The 15,362-nt window shown below is 32.2% G+C and overlaps 2 protein-coding genes across 3 annotated transcripts; both read left to right on the top strand.

Moving 5' to 3' along the window:
• Nucleotides 1-561: 561 nt before the first annotated feature.
• Nucleotides 562-2,655, top strand: LOC101267711 (putative protein phosphatase 2C 53). The gene is made up of 3 exons (XM_004240360.5): nucleotides 562-1,145; nucleotides 1,514-1,852; nucleotides 1,936-2,655. The coding sequence occupies exons 1-3, from the start codon at nucleotides 651-653 to the stop codon at nucleotides 2,278-2,280; spliced, it is 1,179 nt and encodes a 392-aa protein (XP_004240408.1). The 5' UTR covers nucleotides 562-650; the 3' UTR covers nucleotides 2,281-2,655.
• Nucleotides 2,656-5,761: 3,106 nt separating this feature from the next.
• On the top strand, nucleotides 5,762-11,897 carry LOC101267411 (ERBB-3 BINDING PROTEIN 1-like). 2 transcript variants are annotated; one of them, XM_010323450.4, is made up of 10 exons: nucleotides 5,762-5,898; nucleotides 5,983-6,102; nucleotides 6,411-6,495; nucleotides 6,597-6,746; nucleotides 7,032-7,185; nucleotides 10,074-10,289; nucleotides 10,394-10,530; nucleotides 10,634-10,725; nucleotides 10,864-11,046; nucleotides 11,128-11,897. In XM_010323450.4, exons 2-10 carry the CDS (start codon nucleotides 6,012-6,014, stop codon nucleotides 11,193-11,195), a joined length of 1,176 nt encoding a protein of 391 aa, XP_010321752.1. In that variant the 5' UTR covers nucleotides 5,762-5,898; nucleotides 5,983-6,011; the 3' UTR covers nucleotides 11,196-11,897. The 2 variants fall into 2 exon arrangements, with proteins under 2 accessions (XP_010321752.1, XP_004240407.1); XM_004240359.5 differs by having other exon boundaries at nucleotides 11,131-11,897.
• Nucleotides 11,898-15,362: the final 3,465 nt, after the last annotated feature.

The raw sequence follows: 15,362 nt of genomic DNA on the forward strand, positions 1-15,362 counted from the left end.
CGGGAGTGAGAGAGTCAGTGTCGAAAAGGGGATTCCTCACTTCTTTCTCTCATTCAAAACCATGCATGAGACTTTCATCTCACACGGCTCATAAGTGATAAAAGAAAGAAGAACTCATTTTCTTTCTTTTTTGACGTTTGAAGGTGAAATACAATTTTGTATAATATGCATTAATATGAAAGAAATTACAATCAAATTATAATTAACTTATATTTATTTTAAATGAATTTAAGAAATAATTATCAAAAAATCAAAAATAAAAAAAAAATAGACACTATATCTTATATCACCGAAAATATGAATATTATAAAATAAAACCTAGCATAAGATTTCTGAAATCATCCCTATTATAGATTATATATAATTATAAATTTAAAAGTTTACAAATTAAAAAAATATATATATTAACTAATAGAATGGTTGAGATTAATAGTCAAAAATCAAATCAAATAAAATAAAGTGTCTCATCAAACACGGAATTAATACTGAAAAGAGGGTCCCACAACCGAATTACTTTGACTGTTAACACACACTCACAAATTTTTCCTTTTTTTTCGCATATATAAATACTCCTCTTTTTTCTCCTTCTCAATTTCTTCATACAAACAACACGCAATACCAAACTACTTTTTTTTAAAAAAATTAAAGCAATGTCTTGTACCGTCGCTATTCCAAATTCACCGGTATTCTCGCCGGCGACTAGGATTCCGGTGACTAATTCTCTCTTATGTAAATCGGCGTCATTTTCATCTTCTTCGCCTTCTAGGAAATCATCTGAATTTCGAACTTTAACGAAATTTCCTTCATTTACTTTTTCTTCTTTGTCTCCGTCTTCGCAATTGAAAATTCTTCTGATTGAGAAATCTTCACAGGCAACGATTAGCGTTAACAGAAATTCTTCTGAGTGTTCAACGTCTGCACCGGTTTCTACTTCTACGACGGTTTCGAAGAGGAAGAGACCTGCTAGATTGGATATTCCGGTCGTTTCGACGAATTTTGGAAATTTTCCGGAAACTCCGACGGCAGCGGCGGATTTTGTTGAGGTTGAAGGCAATGAATATTCTGTTTGTTGTAAACGTGGAAGGAGAGGTGCAATGGAGGATCGTTATTCTGCACTTGTCAATTTACAAGGAGATTCAAAACAGGTATAATCAATTGTTTCATTCTGATTTTTTTACTGTAAAAAATGCATATTGTTCCGCCAATTTTAGTTTTAATTTGAGAAATGCAGGTTAAGACTACATACAATAAGTCCTCGTGATCTGGTACATAGCGAGAACTTAGTGCATCAGACTATTTGTGAATGGTTGAAATTGACGAAGGGATTAATTGTTTCATTCTGATTTTTTTACTGTAAAAAATGCATATTGTTCCGCCAATTTTAGTTTAGATTTGAGAAATGCATGTTAAAACTACGTAAAATAAATTCTTGTGATCTGGTGCATAGCGAGAACTTAGTGCATCAGTGCTATTTGTGAATGGTTGAAATTGACAAAGGGATTACTTGTTTCAGGGTATTTTTGGTGTATTTGATGGACATGGAGGACCTAAAGCTGCAGAGTTTGCAGCAGAGCACTTGAATAAGAACATTATGGATGAATTAGTAAGGAGGAATGATGAAGATGTTGTGGAGGTGCTGAAAAATGTTTATTTAAAGACAGATACCGAATTCCTCAGTGAAGAATTTGGGGGTGGATCGTGTTGCGTAACAGCATTGATCAGAGACGGTGATTTAGTTGTATCTAATGCTGGTGATTGTCGCGCTGTTGTTAGCAGAGGTGGGATTGCAGAAGCAATCACCTCAGATCACAAGCCTTCAAGAAAAGACGAGAAAGACAGAATTGAGAGTTTGGTGAGCAACTTGACAATGAATTCGCTTATCAGCTTAACATGTCTTACTTTTTACTAATCGTATCACGCTTTATTGTTGTGTAGGGTGGTTATGTAGATTGTTCTAATGGTGTTTGGAGAATCCAGGGATCGCTTGCTGTATCGAGAGGTATAGGAGATCGTTATCTTAAACAATGGGTGATCGCAGAACCTGAGACTACAGTCGTTGAACTTAATCCTGAGTTGGAGTTCTTAGTCCTTGCATCTGACGGTTTATGGGATAAAGTCAGCAATCAGGAAGTAGTTGATGCTGCTAGGCCTTTGTGCTGCACAGGCATCGGTAAGCCACAACCATTATTGGCCTCTAAAAAGCTTATCGATCTTGCTGTTTCACGAGGTTCTGTTAATGATATATGTGTGATGATAATTCAACTGCAACAATTTTGGTGAATGTATAGAAACTGTTTGAGTTGCTGGATGAATATTTCGTTCTCATTTAACTTCCGCGGACAATAATGGATTGAATTAGATACTGGAGACCTATGTATATATGAAGATTGCTTCTATGACTGAATAGTTTACTCATGAGATCTAAACTGAGACGCGGGCGATAATGGGAATTGAATATGCAATGTCTATATGAATTTCCCAGTTTTTGTTTATGGTTTATGATGAAATTTTCTTCTTTTCCTTTTCATTTGAACTTCACTGTTTCGAGAGGCTTAAAGATTGAATGATATTGATGTATAGTCTCTTAGGTTTTTTAGTAGTAGTTCATGAAATCTTGAATAATATTCCGTTTACGATGAACATACCAAATAAAAATGGACTGGTTATTTAGTTTTTATTCGTCATATCAATAGTGTTATTGGGGTAAATATATATAAATCACCTTTAATTCTATGAAGTTTTACAGCTTAAAGGTTAAAAAAGTCAAAATATGAAATAACAAACAGATTAATCTGAAAATCAAACTTATATTCCAATATTTAAACATATATTGGATTGTATTGGAATTATAATTTCTTAAACCAAAAATTCAATTCGAATGGCTTGAACGCCTGCATGGGCTAATCAAAAGTTCAATTCATACCCTCTTAGATTTCTAACTTATATTATAGAATTTGATTAATATAAACTTCCAAAATTAATTGTTCATGTATTTTGAAAACCCTTTATTACTTCTTTAATTAAGGAATTCAGCTACAACCAATTAATTCAAATAAATAAAATATGTATTTTGATTCTAAAATTTGGCAGATATGTGTACCTCGCAAATTTAAACTCGTGTATCCTAAGTAAGAAATATGATTAGAGAAAGTAATGTTTGAAAATATCGAGAATCTTAGTAATTAAACTTAACTAATAAGATTTATGTAGTTCATTTTTTTTAATCTCATCAAGTATTTGATATTCATATTAAAGTTCAACTATTTTACACTTATGCCGTGTAACCTTTCATTCCAGGGCTATTAATTTTTTTTCTTCATATTCAATAATCGAACCGACAAGAAGATAAAAGAAGAGATTTGGTTGGTGGGGGGATCGGGCTATTTGGAACCTTCAATTATGGGCTCCTATTTGGTGAATTATACTTCTAATTATTTGTGCATTATTAATACGATTCTCTTTTATTTGTCTCACTCTTATACATCTTCAACATATTAGTGCACTAATTAATATAGTGAATTAGTAATCAATTCTTAATTATGCATATTCTATGCTTTATTCGTTTCTTATACTACTACTAAATTCAGTTCATCTTATTATTTTACAAGAAAAGAGATGTAACTACTGACAAATTAGATTATTATTTTTTGGCTATGTTGTTTGGATTTTTTTACAAGTCTTTTGTCTACATATTAACTATTTTGTGAGCATTTGATGAGGTGTACTTTTCATCAAGTATGAATTCTTTTATTCTTTACTTTTCTTGACTTTTTAGACATTCATGCATCTAAATAAAAAAAATAAAATATAAGCATTTTAAAATATTATTTGTAGAGAAAATTAATGAAAAAATATGATTGTTGAGGATTAACAAAGCTGATCCTAATGTATTTTGGATTGAAGTATCTGAAATTTATTGACTTGAGTAATTTGAATTTGAACAAAATAGGTCTGGTAAGAAAATAAAATATTTTCTCTACTCGAAAGATTTTTTTTATGTCTATAATTTAAACTCAAAATTCTTTATTAAGAATAAATAAATTCCAAATATATTAATAAGATATTTGATGATCGTAAAGTAAAATTATAATAGACTATTTAACGTGCCAAAAATTGTATTATAATTATATATTTTTATAAAAGAAATCAAACATAAGGTGCTCAAGAATTTAGAAAATGATGCACTAAATAAAGATAGCATTAATTCGTTTTACATGATTTATCATCTAAGTTTACCACTAACATCTCATGTTTTGTCTAATAACTCTTGAAAGTCCATTCCTTCTTGGAAAAGACCATTGTCTTTCTTTGCACCATCATTCAAATTTTATAGTTAATTTAGTTTCACATGATTTGTCATAATATATTTATTACGTATATAGTATAAATATTATAAAAAGATAGGATAAAAAATAAAGATAATAACAATGATAGAATGAGTAAAAAAAAAGATAACGACGAATCACACCAAACTCGATCATCACATGAACATTACATTTGGATGGTGATTACGTATTTTTTATATAGTGCATATATTATATCGATCGTATATACTATATTATTTTTATAAATATAATATTTAAATAGATTATATCATTTTCTATCATTACGTTATGTCATATATCAACAATTTAAAAGATATACAAAACTTCAAGAAAAGATGGACATGATGTAGACTTTTTATAAGAAAAGTAAGATAAAAGATAGAATAACATTATTAAATAATAAGTAAACACAAAATAACAAGAAAAAATATAGGTAAAATGATATCACACTTAATCGATATAATGGAAGCTATAATTTTTTCATTATTATTTAAGAAAAATGCATAAGTACCCTAACCTATGTCCGAAATCTCAGATACACACTTATACTATACAAAAGTCCTATTACCCCCTAAACTTATTTTATAAATAATTTTCTACCCCTTTTCGGCCTATGTGACATTAACTTGAAAAAAAAAGTCAACTAGCATTGGGCCAACGAGATAGTGCCACATAGACAAAAAAGGAGTAGAAAATTATTAATAAATTAAGTTCAGAGGTAATATAACCTTAATATAATATAAGTGCGTCTTTAAAATTTCAAGTATACATTGAGGGAATACTCATGGATTACCCCATTACTTAACGATAAATTTAATGACACGATACAATAAAACTAAAATAATAATTAAAAACAAATATTATATAAACTTATCACACAATACATGTATTGGGTAACATTTATAACAACCATCTAAACAAGATAAAAATGAAACTTTTCGTATAAATCAAAATAATTATTTAAAAGTAACGTATGATAGTTAACCACTTTTTTAAAAAACTTTATTTTTTATTTGACGTTTGATACTTATATTATAGTTCGATTAGATTTAAATTTATATCGGAGAGTCTTTTATTAAAAGCATAATATTCACTAATAAAATGACTCTATATTCAAAATGACTCAAACTCAAAATCTCTTAATTATGAATGAAGAAATAAATACACTCGCTTAAATTTCAATCCAAGAAGAAATAAATAAAAATTAAACGTTCACTAAAAAAATAATTCTATATTCAAAATGACTCAAACTAAAAATCTGTTTAATCACGGATGAAGGAATAAATACACTCATTCAAAATTCAATTGAAGAAGCAAAAGGGCTACAAATAAAACATGTGTATAGGAATAAATAAATAATTAAATTGTTGTAACCTCCAAACACCCCCCAAATATTGACACATTATAATCCACGTCACCATATCAATTTCTTCTTACTGGGACCCACTTAATGCCACGTAATCACCACACTGTCACTTGTCTCTCCATAAAATTTCCCAAACTCAAAAAACACAGAGTCCAAACCCTAGCTCAAACCCCTTTTCGCCTCCATTTCTTTCAATCAAGAAATCAAGTATGTGTAATTTCATTGCTTTTTTCAGCCTCCCTTTTCACTCCTTGTAACGTTTCTTTCTTTTTTTTTTCTCTGTGTTTTCAGCTGTGTAATACTTGAACCATTTGATAACTATGTCGGATGATGAGAGAGAAGAGAAGGAGTTGGATCTGACAAGTCCTGAGGTTGTTACTAAGTATAAGGGTGCTGCTGAAATCGTCAACAGTTAATATTCTATAACCCCTTTTCGTTTCTACTTCTTTTTTTGTGTTAAAAATAGAATCTTTACATGTTTTTTTATACCCCTTTTGGTTTTTTTGGATTGTAAAGTGTTCCCCGGGGATTATCTGATAACTGAAAATTTACTACCTGATGTTTGGAACTTTTGTACTACATGCATTTCAATTTGTTTGTCTTGTTTTGACTTGGCATGGAGTTTAAGAAAGTCAGGGAAGATTTTTGAATTTCATGGTCTTCAGCTTATTAAAGATAGGTGGAATGTACTCGATTAGTAATGATATGATATTATGCAGAGGCTCTGCAGTTGGTGGTGTCTGAATGCAAGGCAAAAGCAAAGATAGTTGATCTTTGTGAAAAAGGAGATGCCTTTATTAAAGAGTATGAACTTTGCTTGTTTCGATGTATTCTTAAGAGATTTTTTATTTCAGAATTGTGTGGGACATATGTGATGTCGATTTGATGAGTGAATTCTGGTACAGGCAAACAGGGAATATGTACAAGAATGTGAAGAAGAAAATCGAGAGGGGTGTGGCATTCCCAACCTGCATTTCAGTAAACAATACCGTCTGCCATTTTTCTCCACTGTCTAGTGATGAGACAGTATTGGAGGAAGGTGATATAGTGAAAATGTAAGATATAGTTTAGAGCACTTTGAGGGATTTAATCTCTTGCCATGGTTGTGACTTGTGCGTGGTAGAAAAGAGAAATGTGAAATTTAACTGAGTCCAAAATTGAAGAACTGTTTATCATGTAGCTATTCTTTTTCTCCCAATCCAATACTAACTATTTTAAGGTTTAATTGTTTTATGCAGAACATGAAGTTTCCTTTTGATGACTTAACTGTCTTTTATTGTATTGTAGAATCAGATAAGCTTTTGTAAGACTAAGTCATGACTCATGGTTATTATTTGCAGTGATATGGGGTGTCATATAGATGGCTTTATTGCTGTTGTTGCTCATACACATGTGGTCCAGGGAGGACCTGTTACTGGTAGGGCTGCTGATGTTCTTGCGGCTGCTAATACAGCTGCTGAAGTTGCTCTGAGGCTTGTAAGACCAGGAAGGAAGGTAATGTTTAATCTAAATTTTGTTTATTCTGGCATGGTAGGATATAAGATGTTATATAATGAAGTACATTGAGAAAAGTTATCCTGCGTCAAGTTGCGATTTTCAAACTTCAGCTACCACTAGTCTACCACTTACATGGATAGGATGGTTCTCACTAACAATTATCATTGCTTTGCGGAGACCACAAGTGTCAAATGCTGGTCAAGTCTCGGTTGCTAAAGATTAGTTCTTTGTTTCTCCTGAAAATATTGTTTTATCTATTGTTCTAAAATGATGAGCTTAGTTTGTCTTTTGAAATGATTGTTTTTCGAGTTGTACATCAAAGAGTTCTGGGTATGAGAAAATTTGTTTAAGGTGGGTTTGATTACATAGAAGGAATGTGGTGAATATATGGGTAAGGGTATTGTATTATCAATTTGTATGGATATGGTCATATGGATGAACCACAAAATAGTTGACGATTTCTGTGACTATAAAATAGTGTCCTCTATAAGATAGGCACAGCTAAATAATACGTAAATGATGGTGCGTTTTCTGCTAATCAGTACGTGACCTCTCATGCATTTAAAAATAATGGCTTAAACTTTTGGATCAAAAAATTTTCTGCAACAACTCTTAAATAATCCAAAAATATATTGAAATCTGTGAACAGCTAGAAAGTATTGGAAACACATATATGGAGCCTCTACTGGTGGAGTGCTAAGGGGAGTGCACAAGATATAGATTTTCTGGCTAATCCCCAAAACAGGTTGTGGATAAATGTCTTAACTAGAAGGGAAGAAACTCCATGGTCAAAGGCGGAGATCACCAAATCTATGAATAAGTCATAGATTAACTCATAGTCTACTCGTCTATGAAACCTGGGTCAGTGTAGGATCCATAAAGAGAATGTTAGTACACCGCTAGTAGTACTCTGTGAGTCTTTAACATTCTCCTCACTAAGGTCACAATGTGATCTTGAATAATAACATGTGGGTAATGAAGGGATATAAGAGAGGAGACAAGTCATAATTCGTCCTAAAGTATTGTACCTCGTGAAACAGGAAAACAATTACTAAAACTTATAGCTTAATTAGTTCATTAATTCATGCTTTTAACTTTCTTTGAAGTTGATTCGGTCACTGAACTTTTCTTGTGCCCCATTAGTAACCCTTCATACTGTTACTCGGGGCCCTTTATATGACACTGAATCTCTTGTGCCTTGTTGTGTCAATATTAGCAACCCTTTGGATGGCTGTTTGTGACCCTTTATATGTTCACTATTCATCAATTCATGTTATGTCTCATTGCAGCAACGTTAGTAATCCTCTGTATGGTACCATTTATGTTGTGCCTCATTATGACAAAATTAATAATCCTTTATATGGTTACTCGGAGTCCTTTATATGGTTACCATTTATTTAAGTATGCATCGAATTTTGAACATTTTAACTCATCATAATCTTAGCAACCACACATTTTTATAGTTACATCACATATTTTAGCATTTGGAATTACAGAATCACTATTGTGTTAGTTGTGTTACTCCTTATTAGTCAGTTGTAGACAGTTTGATGAATCACTGGTCCACATGAAGGGTTTAGCAAGTTGACAATATGCATCCAAAATCAAGTATTGTATTAGTCTAGCGAATAAGGTTACATTATGGCTTGGTAACGTGATAAACGTAGGAAGTAAACATAGAGCAGTCGATAGACTCATTCGATGATAAGCAAATGTGAGCTCACTCATTCCAATTAAACTTACAGTTAACCTTAAGAAACATTTAATCAAAACACTTTATGGGTATGACTTCTTAAGGGAAGAACTTAAGTAAGAACCATGTCTTTAACTCAATCAAAAAATCTTTGTTCCTAGAAAGGATAATGTCTACGCTTGCCAACAACTACTAGTAACTGAATTTACACCAAATAATGAAATCAATACTTATCTTAATCTCCAGAAAATTCAATTTTGCCAAATTCAACTTTTGCTAAACAACCTAAGGTTTTCAAGGTTCTCAATTTCTAAGGCTGTGAGAAATCTCATTCTCGTAGGTATGTTTCAACTCCATTACTACTTCGATAATGCTCCATTAATTTACTTATAATGAATCATACTTCTCATATAGTCATTTCCAAGGAGCCAACAATTTTCCCCAATTTCTATACTTAAAGTTAGTGGCGGATCTGAAATTTGAGAGCTTCAGGTGCCACACTGCTTTGCGTAACATATGTGGCATAATGTTCAGTGGAAGATTATACTTAATATATTATTAGCAAACTTTTACACAATATATTTCTATGTCTATATTTTCTCCTCAAGTTTTTCACCTATTATCTCTTAATATCTCATAATTGTAAGCCCCATAGCTTTGTTGGGTTTAATTATTAATTCCACTCATATGAAAACCCTCAAAATTGTATCGAAGGTTTTACTGATCTCTCCCCCAAGATCAGACCTAGGTTTTAAACATATTAAAGAAATTCTATTATTTATATTTATATATAATAGGAATATAATAGAAGTAGAACTTTAATTTATTTAGTACGATGATGAGAAGAAATGTGCTTAAATGGAGATTCATATAGCCAAGCCCAACTTGTTTGAGATTGAGGCTTCGTGTTGTTCATTGTTATGAGTTAGAAGTTAAATGTCTTTTGCTGCTATCGCCTATTCCTAGTTGCCTCAGTATGCTCGTGTGAGTTATGTGTTTATGCCTTGGTCCTGTTTGAGTGTTTTGAAAACACTAAATAGGTGGTGGATTGATGTCCAGGATTAATGATAGCATGCCTTTCATCTTTTAGCTAGTTGTTTTGACAGTTCATCCCAATAATTCTCTTATAGCGCTACTAGTGTTTACTTCCAGTGCTCTAAACGCCTGTTGCTAAGTTTCTTTGATGCTGTAGAACTCGGATGTAACAGAAGCTATTCAGAAAGTTGCTGCAGCATATGACTGCAAGATCGTTGAGGGTGTTTTGAGCCATCAAATGAAACAATTTGTGATTGACGGAAACAAAGTCGTGTTAAGTGTGTCTAATCCTGATACCAGAGTAGATGATGCAGAGTTTGAGGAAAACGAGGTCTATTCAGTTGACATTGTTACGAGCACCGGCGAAGGAAAGGTAAATGTTGAAACTTTGATACCTGGAAATTACGTGGAAACCAAAACGTATCAATTGAAAATGTCACAAATGTTTACTTTCTTGTGCCATCCAAAATTTTGCAGCCAAAGTTGTTGGATGAGAAACAAACAACCATCTACAAGAGAGCTGTAGATAAAAGCTACAACCTGAAGATGAAAGCGTCAAGGTTTATCTTCAGTGAAATCAGTCAGAAGTTCCCTATCATGCCATTTACAGCTAGGTCATCTTGATTTTCGATGTGTCCTTTATTAACGATGTGTGCAAGACATGTATTTGTTTCATGATTATCAATGTTGTATCCTTGTTCTGCGTAACTTGAACAGGGATTTGGAGGAGAAAAGAGCTCGTTTGGGACTAGTTGAATGTGTTAACCATGATCTTTTGCAGCCGTATCCTGTTCTACATGAGAAACCTGGTCCGTAATATTTTAGCTGTGTTCTATAACATAACACCATGCTTAAGCAGCATCATTCTTTTTCTATATTCTCACACAAATGCCATATTCTAGATAATATTTCTCGTATTTTATACTTTTTCTTATAACGATATGCAGGTGATTTGGTTGCTCACATAAAATTCACTGCGCTATTGATGCCTAACGGGTCAGATAGGATCACATCTCATGCTCTCCAGGAGCTGTCACCTGCGAAGACAATAGACGATGAACCTGAAATTAAGACCTGGCTAGCCCTTCCCGTAAAAACCAAGAAGAAAGGTGGCGGCAAGAAAAAGAAAGGTAAGTTCAAGTAAGCTTTTAAAAAATTAACTGAAATGTAGCGTTAGATTCTTCGTGAAAAAAGTGCGATCTTTTGACTAGCAGGCAAGAAAGGTGAATCATGCCAAGCTGAGCCTATGGAAGGCGAACCAAATGTTGCTGAATCTTGATTTCAATTCCAAGAACTATTTGGTTCATTGTTATATTTGATTTTGGGATTACTGAGGTGGTTTTGGATCTTTCTTGCGGCCTTTCGCTATATACACAAGATAGGACAATGATCAGTAGTTGTTTGTTGTTGTCCTTTGTCCTGAGACTTTTGTCATGTTAAATGGGGTTTCCAATGCTATAATGCACTATGATCCAAACCTACAAGAGAATGTTTTGTACTCTTTTTTACTTTATCAGAGTCGCTCAAGGCAGTGACTTAGCGGTTAATGAAGTGGTATGAGACCCATACTCTTGAAAAAACTAGGTGATGAGCTTTGATGGGCAGAGTTATTTTGTACCTAAGTTATTCACCATCACTCTCAAGCACATAACAAGCTTACAAGTTACAAATAATGTAAAAATCACATACTTTTCTACTATGCAAAGGCTGCCTTGGAAAACAATAAGTAACTATTGAACATGTAGATTCATAGTAGAGGCAAGAATCATTAGGTGATTAATATTGATGGATAGAATTATTCGGTATAGTTTTTTAATTGAGGCAAGAATCATTAGGTGTTTGATGGATAGAATTATTCGATATCGTTATTCTACAGCACTCTCAAGGGTAGCACAAACTTACAAATAATGTAAATACAACATGCATTTTTATTATGCAATGATCGTCATAAAAAAAATAATACGTGATTTGAGAAGGAGAAGTTTATGCCCATTTTATCTTTATTTTGTGTAGAAGTATAAAAGTTGTTTCCAAGTATTTCATTTTTTATTATTTCTATAAATCTCAATAAGGTTCTTGTTCATATAACCATGTTAATTAAGCATATTAATAGCAGAATTAATTTTTTTATGGAGAAAGTTAATATATATGAAGAAAATTAAGCGAATTTTATAAAATTTATATTTTTTTCTAAGAAATGTTTTCGTTAATACTCATCACGTAAAGGTTAATCCGTCACTATTCTCGATTGCTTTGCTTTTAATATGATTTCTACATTTGTAATTAAATTATAGTCACAACAATAATAAGTTAAATAATATCTAAACATGTGATTTGATAACCGATTAAATTTTAATGCAAATATTATGTATCCGATGAAATGGGGGTAATTTTCTACAAATGTTCCCATTTTGGAGTGAATTTTTCTTTTTGCTTTTCAACACTTTTATAGAACTTGTACCAATCAAGTGTCAAAAGATATCCATACATTGAAATAACAAATAATTTTCGCTCATCATCTACCATATATAGTTCAATTTCATTATTTTTACTTAATTCTTAAGTTAAAAGAGAAGAAAAAAAGAAAAAGAAAATATATTTATACGTAAATATATACATGTTATATCGCTTAATTCCTATAAAACATAAACCAATCAAGACCACAAATTATTCTATGCAAAACATAATTTAATTACTGAAAAATTTATGTTGAGAAGAACAAAAACTTAGCTTTGTGAGACTCACACATCATATCAATAACTTATGTTTGACGGATCAAATTAGATACCACACAATTGAAATCACATGACTTAATTTTTTCATATATGATGGAATGCATTAAAACAAAAAAATTAATAATTTATAATAATATATACATTGATTTCGTGGGTTTTCCTAGTTCTTTTTTTATGCACATTCAATTTATATAAAACTTATGCATTAGTTATACACTTATTTTGTATTAAGGTATATACAATTAATACATAATAATCTATAATTATAGTAATGTAAGGTATTTTAAAACATGCACTAGCATGATCAAAGACACAATTACTTTTCAAAAAAATTTATGTATCTTTACATCGCATTACACACTTAAACTATCACAATGATCTATTATACACCGGTACTATTTAAAAGTGAATTTATTTACCCCTAAAACTGATGTGGCAAAATAAAATAAATAAAAACAAATGATGCGTGTCAAATAATTGTTAAAGTAAAAAAAAATCAAAATTCTCCGTATAACCCCCCCCCCCCCCCCCACACACACACATCTCTTCTTCTTTATACCCCATCCTTCTCATCTTCGTCACACCCAAATAAGCTTAAATGGATCAGTAACAAGAAGCAATGTAGTAACAAGTTACTTCAAAAACATCACTTTTTTTAATCCATAAACCTCCCATCAAGAAATCAAAACAGTACTAGGTGACTTAAGATTTGTGGGTTTTAATTTGTGTTTGTTCATGTCATTGGTGAGATAAAATTTTGGTGGTTTCTCAGTCGTGGAGCTATGGTGAGACTTTTTTAGTAAACAAGATGAGCGATTACTCGAAAAGGAGAAGAAAATTATTTTTCTATTATTCCTATGTTTTAAGAAACCTCTATGAAGAACATAGAAAAAGAAAAATAAATGCGGTTGGATCTGAAAAATATTTGCAATTGAAAGCTCAATTTGCATGGTCAATCAAAGTAAGAAACTTAAGTAGTCTTCTTGTGGTTCATTTTGGAACGCAAGAAATTCTTTCACTATACGAATTAATTTCGAATTTCAAAAAAATTTCTTGACAACCATTGTAGAAAGCTTCTTTTTTGAAATTTTTCTACGAAGAAGATATAATTATTGAGGAATTATACTAATTAATTAGGAACTACTTAATATAAAATATAGCTAGAAAAAGAAAAGTTAATTAATAAAGAAAAAAATATAAAAAATCATAATTTCTTACATGGCACTGACGTGGCAGAGAGTGTAATACACCAAAGTGGTGTTACGCCTTAAGGTGGTATTAAATTCACTTTTAAATAGTTAAGATGCGCAATGAGTAATTATATTAGTTTAGCTAGTAGCTAGCAAAGAAGTTATTCCTGTCAACATATATCGTTGAGGGCAAATCGAGGGTTTACCCGCAACTTCTGTCCATGAATACATACTCATTATTAACACATTTTATTCTTATACATCCTTTCGAAGAGTCACGGGACCAATTATTAATCCTTTGGTTAATGAAAACCCTATATAAATCAAACCTCATTACACTACAAATGGCGACCACTGAGCCTAAGCATGAGCACAGGGAAGCAGAAGAAGAAGCTGTCGGAGCCGATGATGAAGATACCGGAGCTCAGGTGGCTCCAATTGTCAGACTCGAAGAAGTTGTTGTATCATCTGGCGAGGAAAATGAAGATCCCCTCATTGATTTGTAATTTTCTTTTGCACTCTCAATTCATCCAGTTATAGGGTTTAATTGATCAAATCTATAATTTCAGTTCCAGTTCCCCAATTGTTCAAATAATGATGAATTACAAGTGTCACTGGTGTTAGTTTCCCAATTATATGGTTAGTTAAGTAATCCAACAACAACAACATACCTGGTGTAATCGGAGGGTGCATTTAGAGAGATTGTATATTTAGTTTCCTTAATTATAGTCTTGTATTGATTGTATATAAACCATTAGATATCAATGTAATAGGCAAGGGATTAAACTCTTTCATGGTTTCTAGGGAAAAATACTTCCGCTTTCTCTTCAAACATCATTGTCTGCCCCTCTCTTCTTCTTCGTCTCTCTTCTATCATCATCATGTCGGACTCAAAATCTTCCTTTCACCCTGCTCCTGCTGTATCCAACATCTCCCATCATTCTTGAGATAGAGAATATCCAATATTCCACATGGGCGGAACTATTTAAGATTCACGCACGATCCCATCGAGTTCTTGACCATATCATTCCTCCGGAAAAGGGCAAAGAGAAAGTACCGAAAACAGATGAGGAGAAAGAGTTTTGGTCCACTCTTGATGCGACCGTTTTACAGTGGATTTACACCACTATGTCTCATGATCTTCTCCATACGATTCTTGAGCAAGACGCCACTGCTATGGAAACTTGGAATAGATTGCGTGACATATTTCAAGATAACAAACACTCTGGTGCCATCACCCTTCACTCATGTCAACATGGAAGATTTTTCAGGTATCTCTGCCTATTGTCAATATCTCAAATCTTTGTCGGATCAACTCAAGAATGTAGGTTCTCCAGTCGACAACAATAGACTAGTTTTTCAACTAATCTTTGGCAAAATAAACGATGAATTCAAAAATATCTTTATCAATTGAGAGATTTCTTGATTAATTGATAGATCTGAACAAATTGTTACGAACTTGAATAATTAGTTCTCTTCAATAATGAGAGAGAGTAATAGTCAAATTTTGATGAAAGAAAA

This window comes from Solanum lycopersicum, chromosome 6 (genome assembly GCF_036512215.1).
Source record: "Solanum lycopersicum chromosome 6, SLM_r2.1".
Classification (NCBI taxonomy): Eukaryota; Viridiplantae; Streptophyta; class Magnoliopsida; order Solanales; family Solanaceae; genus Solanum; species Solanum lycopersicum.

What these genes read in the sequence shown, in the direction of transcription:
- LOC101267711 (XM_004240360.5), top strand. Translation starts at nt 651, where the DNA reads ATGTCTTGTACCGTCGCTATTCCAAATTCACCGGTATTCTCGCCGGCG. An exon ending in TACAAGGAGATTCAAAACAG is followed by an intron (nt 1,146 to 1,513) that starts GTATAATCAATT and finishes TACTTGTTTCAG; the next exon opens with GGTATTTTTGGTGTATTTGA. An exon ending in AAGACAGAATTGAGAGTTTG is followed by an intron (nt 1,853 to 1,935) that starts GTGAGCAACTTG and finishes ATTGTTGTGTAG; the next exon opens with GGTGGTTATGTAGATTGTTC.
- LOC101267411 (XM_010323450.4), top strand. Translation starts at nt 6,012, where the DNA reads ATGTCGGATGATGAGAGAGAAGAGAAGGAGTTGGATCTGACAAGTCCT. An exon ending in GGAGATGCCTTTATTAAAGA is followed by an intron (nt 6,496 to 6,596) that starts GTATGAACTTTG and finishes ATTCTGGTACAG; the next exon opens with GCAAACAGGGAATATGTACA. An exon ending in TGTTCTACATGAGAAACCTG is followed by an intron (nt 10,726 to 10,863) that starts GTCCGTAATATT and finishes AACGATATGCAG; the next exon opens with GTGATTTGGTTGCTCACATA.